This window comes from Mya arenaria, chromosome 14, assembly GCF_026914265.1.
Source record: "Mya arenaria isolate MELC-2E11 chromosome 14, ASM2691426v1".
In the NCBI taxonomy this organism is placed as follows: domain Eukaryota; kingdom Metazoa; phylum Mollusca; class Bivalvia; order Myida; family Myidae; genus Mya; species Mya arenaria.
The window spans coordinates 41,447,446-41,462,017 of record NC_069135.1 but is presented as its reverse complement, the minus strand read 5'-3'; the positions used below and the strand labels follow the sequence as shown (position 1 = coordinate 41,462,017).

The 14,572-nt window shown below is 34.5% G+C and overlaps 1 protein-coding gene across 3 annotated transcripts in view; it reads right to left on the bottom strand.

The window, feature by feature from the left end:
• Nucleotides 1-224: 224 nt before the first annotated feature.
• LOC128218049 (uncharacterized) overlaps nucleotides 225-14,572 on the bottom strand; it is a 19,157-nt gene continuing 4,809 nt past the window's right edge. For 2 of the 3 annotated variants that reach the window (XM_052925568.1, XM_052925570.1), the window contains exons 2-3: nucleotides 3,536-3,725; nucleotides 225-2,729 (exon numbers count right to left, since the gene is read on the bottom strand). In XM_052925568.1, coding sequence (XP_052781528.1) covers nucleotides 2,186-2,729; nucleotides 3,536-3,725 — 734 coding nt within the window. In that variant the 3' untranslated portion in view covers nucleotides 225-2,185. Of the gene's footprint in view, nucleotides 2,730-3,535; nucleotides 3,726-8,727; nucleotides 8,861-14,572 lie in introns of those variants that run through there. The other variant, XM_052925571.1, reaches the window with a different exon arrangement.

The window sequence follows — 14,572 nt, the reverse complement described above, 5'->3', positions numbered from 1 at the left end:
CTTCTCACTTAGGCGATCGTGGCTCGATTCCCGGCATAGGCGTATGTAAGTTTATAATGTTGACACCAAGCCGGGCAAATGGGTCTCCGCCGGGTACTCCGGTTTCCCCCAACATCCCAATAACACACCCTCGCGTTAAATCGCACATTAATGTTGTAATTACTTGTTTAACAATCGTTGTAAAATAAATAACTTTAAACTAAGAACTAAACGAATGGTTTTATATATCATTTATTTAAAGAACATTACTAATATATTTTATACATGTACAATGTATTAAAATAAATCATTCAAAAGCTGTAAATTTTCGAAAAACTCATAAACCGGATGATTCACTCGTTTTGTAGCATACAATCCATATATGTATATGATAAGAAATACGCATTAATAAAAAAGAATGGTATTCAATAGACTTCCGTTTTCTGAAAATAGATTGTGGTTAGCCTTTGTAAATAAATGCGACCTTTAATTTGTGAAGAAATGATGACATACTTCTCTTTTCCAAGAAATACGCATATAAACTTAACTGTTTTATCAAACTCCATGTAGGGTTATAACTCCCCTTGCAGTACAGTTAATCCTGCCACCATGCAAATCACCATATCGGTGAAGATTTTAAAATACATTAAATTTTAAGTATTTTTTTTTTTGTATTTAAACCTCAAAAACACATTGATTTATTAAAATTTGATAACATCAGTCCAAAAAAATAGAGTAGAAAAAAACCCATAATTTTATGTAGTTTATACAGTTGAAATCCAGTTATACTCGCTCAGTGTGGCTGGGATCTATTTCTGCTCTTCAGGGGAGATCACTGCGTAGGAGATTGCTATATTATACGCCATTTTTATTATGAACACAAACAAAACATGTACAAGCACTATATATGTATACGTGTGTATAGCACCATTATACAAGATAATATCATAATTATGTAGATATAAGTCAATATATTATTATATTAGTTATTAAAATAAAATCTACGAAAATAATCAAAACGCAAAGACTAGAAACATCTCTGTCACGTCAAATTATGCTAATGTTAGATATGTACATGTTTTGGTCTGAAAGTAAAAGTCTAATCGGAACACCTCGGCCATCTCCGCCGAACGACGAGACTCTGACGTATGCCGTAGCATGAGTCAAAGTAGTTCGATAAAGTAATACTAATATTTATGAAGTGTACTGTTTTAACGCGTACGTTTTATTCTAAGTTCAAATTGTTTTAGTGAAGTCTATTACTGCATTCTAAGTAATAAAATTCCTTAGAGTCAAGTCCTAAACTTTAACTACTAAATGGAAATTTCTACGCGATCTACTTACAGCGTAGTTAAATGTAATGAATTCTGACATTGTAAACCGTCCAATACATCCGAGGTTGATTTCCAAGCAACATGGAGGAGGCAAAATTGTTAAACTGGATTTTTCATAATGAACCAGACATAGTATCATCTGCCATCCAACACAAAAATAAATGTGATCAGCACTATCACTGAAATATACTCTTATTTCAGCCGCAAACTTACTGAAATATTAACCAAAGAGGTAAGGCTAACATATGAAATAAGGTATACTATCGTAATATTTCTATTTGACATCTCCATGTTCCGTGATTATTTGGATAACGAATGCCATCAGGTTATTTAACGAAATATCAGGAACGGTAGAATTATGTCTTTAAAATCAAAGCATTATCGGGTTTCATTGACATTTTTCTCTCTGTTAAATCATCACGAACAATCTGATTACATACATGTTTGTAATTGAATTTGGCCCAAACATGACACTCAAATAGAAAGCCCCTCTTGGGTGGTATTCAATATGCATATTCAATCTTACGGTAATTTATCATTGGCCTCAGTCACTGTATATGTCTATTATTTATACAATTCGATCCGATTAGCTACATCGATCTTACATACAATTAAGACAAATATTGAAAACAACCCCAGCTAATTATGTTTATGTCATAAACTGACTAGTTACACTCTTTTAACGAAATATCGTTGTCGTTGTGCGCCATTTTTAGCATTATCGGATGTTTCGGTGACGTCAATGATGCTTTAATGAGTAGATCCGACTTCAATTGTGCACATACGCTATTGTCTCTGCACACTATTTACTTTCATTGACTGTGAATTGATATTGTCGAAACGTCGATTTTAACAAAATTTCAATCAAACTATCATAACGAAAATAGTATTCTCCTTGGCTGTGGTCGAGTAGCGGGTCTGTCCACTATAACTGAAGGGATTTCAGGACTAGACGAGTTTACAACGTCGTAATATGAGGGTGGACTGATGACGTAACCATTAATCGTGGCATGACATCCTGTGAAGTCATCGGGCAGTATTTCCGCCGTTTGCTGTGAAGGAACGGGCGATGGTAAACTATTAACATATTCTCCGACCCGTAAATGTCTTGTCAAAATCTCCGAATTGTTTGGTAAACTTTGAGTTGATCTTTGGATAGAATTTGATGCACTGTTCTGTCGAGATCTATTCGGTGTTGACGTTTCGTTAATCTGTCTTGCATTGGTATCATTTTGAGCACTGTACGGTGGAGCGTTTTGACGCCATTCCGGAGAACCCGCTACCGTATTATCCGTAGCGGGAACGAGACTAGCAGTGTCACGTGACGGCGAACCGGGCTCAACAACGTAACCTTGACCATCTATGAATAGGCGTAAGGCTGGTCTACTCTCCGTGTTTCGAGGTACAGGGTCGCCACTAAAATGTACGAGAACATGTATTTCTATATATATATTAAATCGAACCCCGTTGGCTCGAACTCGCTTGGCTCGAATTCCTCGTTGGCTCGAAGTAGATATAAAGGAACGATTTCTCCAATGATATAAGACTGCTGACAAAAATCAGATCGTAGATTTTCATATTTCCGTTCGAAAATTATTGTTTTATGGCTTAAACCGTTACTAACAGTTTAAGAAAATTGCATAGATCTTAAAGCTGCACTCTCACAGATTGAACGTTTTTTGTTGTTTTTTTGTCTATGAACGAGTCAATTTTTGCGAACATCCATGGACATCAGTGATATAAGACTGCTGACAAAAAATAGATTGCAGATTTTTATATCTAAGTTCAAAAATTGATGTCTTATGATTATTTCTTAAACCGTTAGTAACGGAAATATGAAAATCTGCGATCTGATCTTTTTTCAGCAATCTTTTAACATTGGTTTGCAGATATTTACGCAAAAATTTGCTCTTTCCAAGAGAAAAAAGTAAAAAAAAGTTGTAAAACGGTTTATCTGTGAGAGTGCAGCTTTGATATTAAAACGGGGATATTAACTCTTTGCTTTGTGACTCACATTACTTAATCATAACCAGGAAGACCTTCATGTCTTCATCGTGAAAGTGTCAAAATATGAAATTTGATACTTAAAACGTTTACGAAGTTACAAGACATGCGCACTACATCGGTGCACAAATAAACCTTCAAGAAACACTATTACGTTCAAGATTATTGTGTAAAAATTGTAGGATAAGTTAAGTATAAAAAAATGTAAAGCAACATACTAATAATCATAATCACACGCGTCGTCAAATTCCTGTTTCCGGCGGGCGAGGACAATGCGCGCCAGGAGGGAAAGAAGGGCGAGAAGTAGCAGGGCGCCGACCGACCAGACAATGATGGACATTGCTTCCACCCGCTCCTCCGCCACGAGGACTTCAGTGTCGGTGGTGTTGCCCGGTGCGCCACCAGTCACTGAAAGATTAAAACATTTCAAGTGCGTGTAATAATATGCAAAGCAATACTACATGATGAGGCCCAGATCGACCAGACGGCAATGGAAGTTATTCTACCACGATCAAGTCTCCGTCCGTAGTGGTGCGCAGTCCATCTCTCGTCACCGATTAACATATTTAAAGAAAATGACGGACTTAAACACTGATCGGCTAGATATACGGTGATAGACAACGCTTAACCATTCTACCACCGCCCCCCCCCCCCCCCCCCCCCACCATTAATGCTCAAGTGTCAGCGATGTAGGCAATGACAAACAAAGAATGGTAATGCACTACTCATTAGTTTGCATTTGCCAAACGAGTTACTTCCCATTTCAAATACAGTGTTTTCCTTGATATACTGCGCTCTATTTGTTCGGCCAACGATTGAATTAACAACTAGCGAATATAGCAAGGGGCGAATCCGCACCCCAACCCCCTCCCCCCTTGCTTAAATTTCCCATGTACATCTGTGTTTATTTATGCGTATCATCTATTTTCCACTACCTCGACTAACCCTCTTCTTCCTCCCGACCACACACTCTATTTTGTCGCACTGTGGATTGTTTTTTGTAAATTCCTAAAAAAATGCAATTTTGAGTAAACTTGACCAGTGTGTATCTAAACTTTTCTACAACAGTGATATACCATGAAAAAGGTTTGGTACAGAATCCCGGTTCTTCAAAAATAACAACCTACCTACCTACCTACCTACCTACCTACCTACCCTAATTTTAGGAGATGTTGAAAACACAGATTTTTTGGCCTAATTACTAGTACATATCAAATACTAAAGAATAAGTTTAACTTTTAAAACTGGTAAAATTTATTCTTTCATTTTCGAAGATGTAATCGTTTTTCAAGGTACGCATCCCCAATAGACACACACCAAGGATTAAATGCTTTATTTCATATTTTGTATTTATTATCGAATACAAGCAATATTTATTATTCTTTAATGTTTTGATGTGACCCTGTTCGTAGAATGTAAAGTAATTTCTGTATTTTTAAGCAGCGACCTTAACAACAACCTTTTACTACCCTGTCCCTGTTTTTCCCAGTGGTATTAAATCCTTCGAACTGTGTTGTTTTATTTATGTATCATTGCTTCATACTAAATTTATCTACTAAATCAGCATCTTATAATTATAACTGACCACACACGTCACTTTTATCAGATGTTCCGTATAAAAAAAACAAAAGCATAAATCGCAGTGGCATTTCTAGTGACCCTTTATTTCACTTTTCTCGACGTTGATAGCTTACTGACCTTGGTGTTTTATCACCGTGGCGTTTACAACCGTAAACTGGCCGCTTTTCATTGTCCACGTTCATCACGTTTTCATCTGTCACATATGTTAGCACTCTATTTGTATGTATTTTGTTTTCCTTAATTAATTAACTACGAGTTGTTTTCACGAAAAAGAAATGCTTAGGCCTTGTGGAATGCTTGTAAAGGGACGCAAGCGTAGATGTTATGTTGGCAAGTTTTTTTTTAATCTGAGATTTTGTGGCCACATATCTTTTAATTAAAAAAGTCATGTACAGAACCCATATGCTTTGTTTTTGTTTTGATCATTTAAGTCAAATGCGTTAAACATAAAAATGCATTGAAATAAAACAAGTTTTACATCAACCCATAATGCGCCCCTTTAACCTGTAGTGTACCCCCTTTAACCTGTAGTGTACCCCTTTAACCTGTAGTGTACCCCTTTAAAATACTTATTTACGTGCTATGTTGGCTTGGTTTTATAATAATCCAATTTAGATTTTTAAAACAATGTGATTTTTGTTAAAAACAAATCAACGGTTAAAATTGATTTTCCTTCGTACAAAATGTCGATAGAAAATAACATATAATATCGTAATGTTATACAATATAAGAAAAATGCTATTTCTGTACACATCCCTTCACATGAAATATGTTCATATTTCTTTAAAACAAATTACTTCAGCTATTATCAAAGTGCACGTGATACCAGAGAATTCACTGTACAAATGTACCAAAATGTACGAGAATGACATGAACAAAATGAGATGAAATCGGTATAGAAAGAGCATTCATACAATTTGGGCAATATAGATATAATACACGTATACCTCTAAAGTATATGAATATCAATATGATTTGTTTTCTATATGAACACTCATTTACAAATACTATCATATACACCTCAATGTAAACAATAACCAATACTTAAATATCTGCACACCTTAGTAATTGCAACGTACTGTACCGATTGTAATTTGTTAAGCAAATGATGTGGTCATCTGAGGTTAATGTTTGCCTCGGTTAAGTTTTAAACCTGATCATTACTCTGATGAAAGTGTAATTACATCGGTATCAATATGTAATTACATCATTGTAATATCGTTTCAAAAATGACTCAATCGTAGTTTCGTCTTGATTTAAGTCGTTAAATAGATAATTCAAAGTTCAAACACTTTAAAAGTGAGCTTTATCTATATTCAAAGGGCACGCTTTGCAATAAAATCTTGGCACACGATGTTACAATAAGCCAATTATGTTGAAATTTGGGAGGAACGTTCTGACCACAACGAATTTTAACTATACTGTACGTGCTGGATTTAAACATCAAAGTGATCGTGTGGTCAGCAGGAACCTGTGTCTTGAGGTATTCGACCCGCAAATAAGCTAGTCTTCTCAAAGTGTCATTAACCTGATTGTTAAATTTTGATGTCTGGCGATCACATAAGAATGTTGTGTCATTTAAAAGGCATGTGCTTGCTGGTTACAAGTTTGTTGAATGAATGACCGATCGTATAGTATACATAAACTAATGCACTGGTCAATTGTACCCCCCTCCAGGTCCGGGAGTATACCGGGGATAGCGGGGAAATGGGCCGAGTTTTTACCTTCCAGGTGGCCCCGCCGTGCCGACTGAATGCGGTGGTTTTGTTTTCGCGCCGAAAATAGAGGGAAATGGGCGGGGGGGCACTCGGCGGGGATTTTACCAGCAGTTTGTCTCTGCAGGGTGGGTATTTTACCTGGAATTGACTGCACCGAAAGTGTGTGTGTGTGCGTGTGTGGAAGGGGGGGGGGGCTACAATTGACTGGTACATTACAGTCTGTACATTTGCTCTTTATTTTAACTAAAACTGGACGTACTGGATGTTACCTTTGTTGCAATCTTTGAATTTCAAAAATTCTTTTTTTACATTGTATTATATTATATATGGTTAAGAATTTCAGTTTCCTTTTCACCTGATATTTTTTTTTTTTTTTTTTTTTTTTAACAGAACATAAATTTATTTGACGTGTACCCATGTGTACATAGTCATAGAATATTAATACATTTATATTATGTGAACTCAGCGTGTCAAATAATACAGATTAGATACATGAAATGTCAATATGTAGGTATGTCATCACTCCGACCCTTAGAGTGATTAATAATAAAATGGGGTCATCAAGCTTCAAATAATCACACATTAGTTGGTCGGATACCTTAAATGTCATTCGAAACAAAAGCGTGACTAATTTAAATCAAATGCTTGCGCAGTATTTATATCTTTTTTCGACTCTTGTTGAGCACTTTTAATTATTTGTTTCTTAAAAAGTAACTTACAATTCACTAATTTTAAAAAGCTAATTGGCAAAATCAAAAGACATTCAAGAATTCACGAGTATAGGCATATTGAACATGTGACGTCATTTCTTATTCCAATTGATTTTTAAAAAGTGCTTCATATTTTCTATTGTTTTTAAAGGCACACACTATAACTATCTATCATGTGTTTCCGGTACGGATAGAAAAATCCGACCCGAGGGCACGCGCGTAAGCCGGTAACGAGGCTTGCCGAGTTACCGGTCACGCAGCGTGCCCGAGGGTCGGATTTTTCGATCCGGGCCGGAAAAACATGATTGATATTTTTTCTTGCATACCCTAAATTATTAATTTGTGGAAAAAATGACGTAGAAAACGAACGCGCTTTATTGAAATGGCATAATATATCTTTCATAAACCATACAATAAATGAAATAAGAAGTGGCGCGTTGTTGCGAGTGACTCATCTTACATGGGGTATGTAAGATGGGTATTTCCAGCACTGGTCACATGACCGGAAACACACGTCCGGTATGCAAGAATATAGGTTAAGCCACTTTTTATTTTTATGCATTATTATGTTTAACTCATTTGACTTAAATTATCAAAGCAATAAAAGCACATGTACAGTTTTAAAAGTATTAGCCTTCATGTACGGGCTTATCAATTAATAGCTACGTGGCCACAAATTCCTCAATTAGAAAAAAAAGCGCCAAAAATATTACTTTTAATTTTTATTTTGCACACAAATCATATGATCGCAATTACAAAAGATTGCTGACAAAAGATCAGATCGCAGATTTTCATATTTCCGTTCGAAAATTAATGTTATATGGCTTCAACCGTTACTAACGGTTTAAAAAAAATGCAAAAAACATCAAATTTTGAATTTTAATGTAAAAAAAAACTGCGATTTATTTTTTTTTTGTCAGCAGGCTTCCTTGAACTTTCGCCAAAAATGGCTTGTTCCAAGACAAAAAGTAAAAAAAGTTGTCAAAACATTCAATCTGTGAGAGTACAGCTTTAAAGGGCTTACACTTGATGTATGAGAAATGTTTTCAGTACCCAAATCATATGCATCTTTTTAATCATTTCATTAAAGTGAAATTAGTTTAATATATCAATTTATTAAATTAAAAAAAAAAAGTTTTTTAATTTGTCAAATGTGCCCCTTTATAAAAAAAACCACCTCACGCTACATATATAGTCCTATCTAATATACATATAAGAATACGAATCAGCTAATAAGATGCTTTTGAAATAACTGAAATATTTTATTCAATTTTAATGAAGTTACACATGTTTTAAAATACATTTTATTAACATGCGTTATAAATTACACTTCTGACCTTTTGTTTTAATTAGCAGGCATAATTGTTTGTAAACGAAAAAACAGAATAAGAGTCTACTTACTATTTTAATATGAATAATCTATTTATCCAATGGACATCTAATCTTTCCTATACGATTCGCTGTATCTAAATGGAATTCCAAATTTGCAAAAAGTTCTTTCATCAATCACAATTTTCTCAATTTTTCTTCTTGTTATAATGTATTTGCACAAAAACTGCTGTGACTAAGTAACCCTTTTTGTCACTTTTAATTTTGCAAAATATAAACTTTTTGAGCAAATATGCCTATGTTAGTCCACACTGGTTAAATGATATTAATGTTATTCTGACTAACTGCCTAGCTAGCCACAACCTTCGAAATTATGAGGAGTCTGATGTATCGTTTAAATTGAGCCTGACTTATACGAACTATACTGTATAGTTTAAACTCAGAGTCTGACTGTTTATACGAACTACACTCTATTAGTTTAAACTCCAAATATGACTTACACCGTGCTATACTCTATATAGTTAAAGCCACGGGTGTCCAGGCGTCACAGTAAGACAATACTCGATCGATTTTCAATTAAATCAATAATTAATACTATCATCTACTAATTAATTACTGCCCGTATGACCACTGGCTATTCGCAATGTGACTTTTTGACTACTGCTATCATGAAAGAACAGTTACGTGACGTAACTTATGGCCATGGTATTTTCGATGACATGTCATTTATTTGGGACGTCAACTTTTGGCCTGTGGAGGCCTGCATACATTTGTATATGTAAAGTGATTATGCGAATTTGCCTCATAGGTAACATCTAAACGTGCAATGTAAACATCCATTAACATGTATATGCTACATTAATCCCATATGATGCAAAAATAATCCCTCGTAATCATTTTATAACAACAAATTGTTTAAATGTCCTCTCCGAATTCAACCACAATTTTTAGCACTTGATAGTTGCTCTCCAGTTTATATTTGCTGTCCAGTTGGTATTCGCAATCCAATAATTAATTAGTAATAATTCAATTTATTAATTAATGGTGGCTTATTTTCGTTTGAAAAAATCTATCTTGAAACTCATATTTTCCAAAATATGTTTTCACAGAATTATAACGTTTTATAAGGCTTACTTTTAGCCAGTGAACTATTAGCAATTCTTGATCTTTTAAGTGTTCAACATTTTACATAATTGCCCAATTTTTACAATGCTTTTTAAGTAAATCAGCAGTCAGTTGATTTTGATTTTAATAAGGTGAAGCGGTAGATATAGTAAATAGTTTACAAAATTAAATGTTGACCACTAAAAGTCAATTTCAGAATGTAGTTGTGTCGCATAAAAATACACTTAACACTCAAAGCGTTACTAACGGTTTAAGAAAAATGCAAAAAAAATCAATAATTGAACTTAAATATGAACTTTTGCGATCTGATCTTTTTTGTCAGCAGTCTTATATCACTTATTACCATGCATTTTTGCATAGATTGGCTGGTTTCAAGGCAAAAAAGAAAAACAAGTTGTCAAAACTTCAGTTTGTGAGGGTGCAGCTTTAATAATTCCTTAAAAAATGTGGTACTTTCATGTCTATATATTTTGCACACATCGCAAAGTTTACTGAGTTTACTGGGGTGTTTTTGAAATGCACATGAAACGTCCGTTCATATTCGTACATTGTGCTCGATGAGTCTCTTTAATTCATTTTTTATTTAGCAATTTGGCGTCAGGAAGTCTCACATCATCGTTAGCTAGTGAAATGCCTGTCTTCGTTTCATTTATTGGCTGTCAATTGGCCAAAATATTTACCTTTCAAATGTCAATATAACATCAAAGTTTTGTCAAAGTCGTAAACTGACTAGCATTGTCATAAATCGTGTAAAAGCAACAAACGGCATTTTGCGACATTGAATACAATATACATGTCACGACATCTGTTTTAACATCCTTGATACAACCAATATCATACTTCACTTTTCATTATTGTTTCTGTCAATGTTGAGTTGTAACATGACCTGTTTTCAGATATATGTTTTATAAATGAAACATGACACGCAAATGTCTTACATGCTGTTTTTAAGTAACAATTATTATTTCCTTTTAAAGCAAATTTCTTTGTTATTAAAGGCGCCAAAAAAAAAAAAAAAGATTGATGCATTTTTTGTCAACAGTCTTATATAACTCGTTACCATGCATGTTCGCATAAATTAGCTTGTTTTAAGACAAACAATATAAAAGTTATCAAATCGTTCAATTTGTGAGAGTGCAGCTTTAAAAGGACTCGCTCATGTTTTTGTTAAATTAAAAGCACTGTTTGTATGACGAAATAAAGTGTGGCAAATAGTTAGGAGTGTTAAAACTAAGATACTGACGGTTTGAACCTATTTACAAATGCTTATACATTGCTCTTTGAAGTGTACGATTTTGAATAGTTTAGCGATTCAACAAAATGCTTTAACGTTAAGTTCTCCTTAATGAATACTTGTGGGCGTAAGGTTTTGTTGTAAGTTTTCTATATTTTTCTTGACTTTTTCGACGTTGGTTCGCACCTCAATAAAACCAGAATATTTATATATACTTAAGATATATTTCTTTTTCTTTTATTAAGGTATCAAAGAGAAAATAGTATAAGTGTTTTCAGAAACATTACATGAGAGAGTCATACTATGACTACTAAGTACAACACTGTGTAATACAAGAATTGGCCAAATAAATTTTTAAAGGCAGCGTTGTTCATTTTATCCGTTCAAAAGTAAACAAGTAAAAAATTATCTAAACATTTATTGCTTGTGATGTAACGGACCGTAATGTTTGGTTACGATAAATAGTGAAACAAAATATTTACTAATATTGCCTGAAACTACGCGAAAACAAAAGAAAACTTGGAAAACAATTATTCAATGGGACACGAGTCCGTTAAGAAATTAATTATATGCATCAAGTAATTATAATGAGATCCTTAGGCGAACAGGGATTGTAAAGAAAATGTAGAATAAATAAAGAAGAAATGAATAAGCTGGCCTGAAAACCAATTACTGTGTGAGAGTTTCTGAACTAAAAAGTGCTTGTATTACTCATGCAATGAGTAAAGACGAAATAAATGTTAGCCCCCAGTAATCATTTGAATTTGGGGAAACGCGAATGTAATTGTAAGACAGTAATTTATAAATTGTTTGTTTGGCGTTTCCGACCGACACCCACACAGGTACTGGTGACCCTAAATTTATTTTTCTTCCTTCCTTCCTTCCTTCCTTCCTTCCTTCCTTCCTTCCTTCCTTCCTTCCTTCCTTCCTTCCTTCCTTCCTTCCTTCCTTCCTTCCTTCCTTCCTTCCTTCCTTCCTTCCTTCCTTCCTTCCTTCCTTCCTTCCTTCCTTCCTTCCTTCCTTCCTTCCTTCCTTCCTTCCTTCCTTCCTTCCTTCCTTCCTTCCTTCCTCCCTCCCTCCCTCCCTCCCTCCCTCCCTCCCTTCCTTCCTCCCTTCCTTCCAGTCAGTCAGTCATCCAACCACCCAAAACCCATCCATTCATCCATCCGTCCGTCCGTCCGTCCGTCCGTCCGTCCGTCCATCCATCCATCCATCCATCCATCCATTTATTCATTCATCCATCCATTTATTCATTCATCCATCCATTTATTCATCCATCCATCCATCCATCCATCCATCCATCCATCCATCCATCCATCCATCAATCCATCCATCCATCCATTCATTCATTTATCCAAAATGTGAGTGTGGACACGTCAAACAAACTATTTGTTGAGTATGCATGCCAAACTGAAAATATTTGTATTTGAAATTGTAATGTCTATATTTTTCATGTAATATTCATTCAATAACATGAACATGGGTCCATATGCGTGTACATTAAGAGCATACCTTTTCTAGAAAGGTCATATTCTTAATAAATTGTCCAAAATGGCTTTTATATAATATACTATTAAATGTCAGATAAGAAAAACTTCAGGAAGACTTCCTTGTTGCAAAATCTGATGAAAAAAAAGTACAAAAGAAACAAGAGAAAGCGATTGTTATAGTATCTGTTTGACCCTTGCGACCAATTAAAAACGCTACATTTCACTAATTATTTTTCGGTGTTTATACCCAGCAGATTTTCACAAAATATCAGTTACCGGAATGAAACTAATAAGGTGGATTTCTTGTTTTTGCTTTATTCTTTCAGTGTCTGATTATGTTAATGCATACTGTTCACCCTTAATTATGATAGAATTACGTTTAATTATTCTGCAAGTTCATTGAAATTTAAAGGACAAGAAAAAGCCGGAAAGAAACTACGTGATTTCGTTAAGAGATTAATTTAATACAATCAAGTCAGGCCAAAAAATATCTTAACTTGTTTCCACTTAATGTAAACAAATGGGAAGGAAGCAAGGTACGCATAACTTTTTTTCTATTTTTGAGAACCAACACCGACCTATATCAGAGTATATATCACTATTGTGAAGATATTTTAAGATATAAAATTGTCAAATTTTAACATGTTCACTAAAATAGAATGAGCTATTTTCTTAAATGATCCACATATCGATTATAACTCAAAGACAACTTTGAAACTAAAGCCACCAGTAATCATTCGGATTCTAATTGTAAGGTCAACAAAAATAAATAATTTGCTTGGCGTTCCTAACCGACCAACACATTATTTGATACAAAAGGAGACACCGAAAAAGGCTTCTCGAACTAATTCTTGTTAGACACCAGTTTGTATAAAAGTCTATAGAACGTATTAGACAGTATTTCTATGAACGTATGAAACAAACAGTTGTAAATTCACCGTTTTAAAAAAGTTTAGGAAAGTTAAGTTAAGAGGCTTATTAGGCCGTTTGTTTAGAATTTTGTAAACGTTAACAAACGTTGTTGACGTCATCGTTGTTAACTTTCAAAACAATACTGCTGAGAAAGATTAATGGATACACTTGTGATTTGCTATATTTCTAGTAACAAGATTATAGCCAACTGTTTCATCTGTGCTAGTGATATTTAAATATGTTAGCACATATTCAAATTATTCACAGTTAACAACGATGTTGTAAATCGCGTTGTTAACTGAAAAAAAGTTCTGAACAGTCGGTCCATTGCGCATCATCATCATCATCATCATCATCATCATCATCATCATCATCATCATCATCATCATCATCATCATCATCATCATCATCATCATCACGACCACCATCACCACCACCACCACCATCACCACTAACACCACCATCATCATCATTTTTATCATCATCATCATTTTTATCATCATCATCATCATCATCATCATCATCATCATCATCATCATCATCATCATCATCATCATCATCATCATTTGGAAGATATTAAATGTAATACATAGCATGTTGTGCAATGAAATAAGACTTACATGTTTTTTTTCTGTACTGGATTGAATGTTTTGATACATACCAAAATAAACTTTATTGTTACATGTATTATTTAGTGCAAGTGTTCTCACGAGAATACTTTCCGGTAATGAAAGAGTTGATTTTACGCTTTTCAGTAAACCAACATCTTAGGGAATAATCTAAGTATATTCCTGATTAAAATAGTTCCTGCGGGAATCCACTTCTTTACTATTAATATTGCATAGTGTATACGCATACCAAGGAGTTATCCGGATGGTTTAGGAATCGTTCGAATAGAGACTAGGCATTAAAAATATCATTTATGTATTTATTAGGCTTAACATTGAACAATAAAGGTTGATGGAAAAAATCCCTTTACTTATATGCAGTTTTATGTTTAACTCGTTTTACTGTTATCAGGGGCGGTCCAAGATTCGAGGTTAGAGGGGGCGTTACTTTGGGGCGTCATCTTTTGACCTGCGCCTCTCCCTCAGAGCCGAAATTTATTTGATTCAATTTGTTGGCAGGGGGTAGGGGTACTCCCCTTTGAAAATGT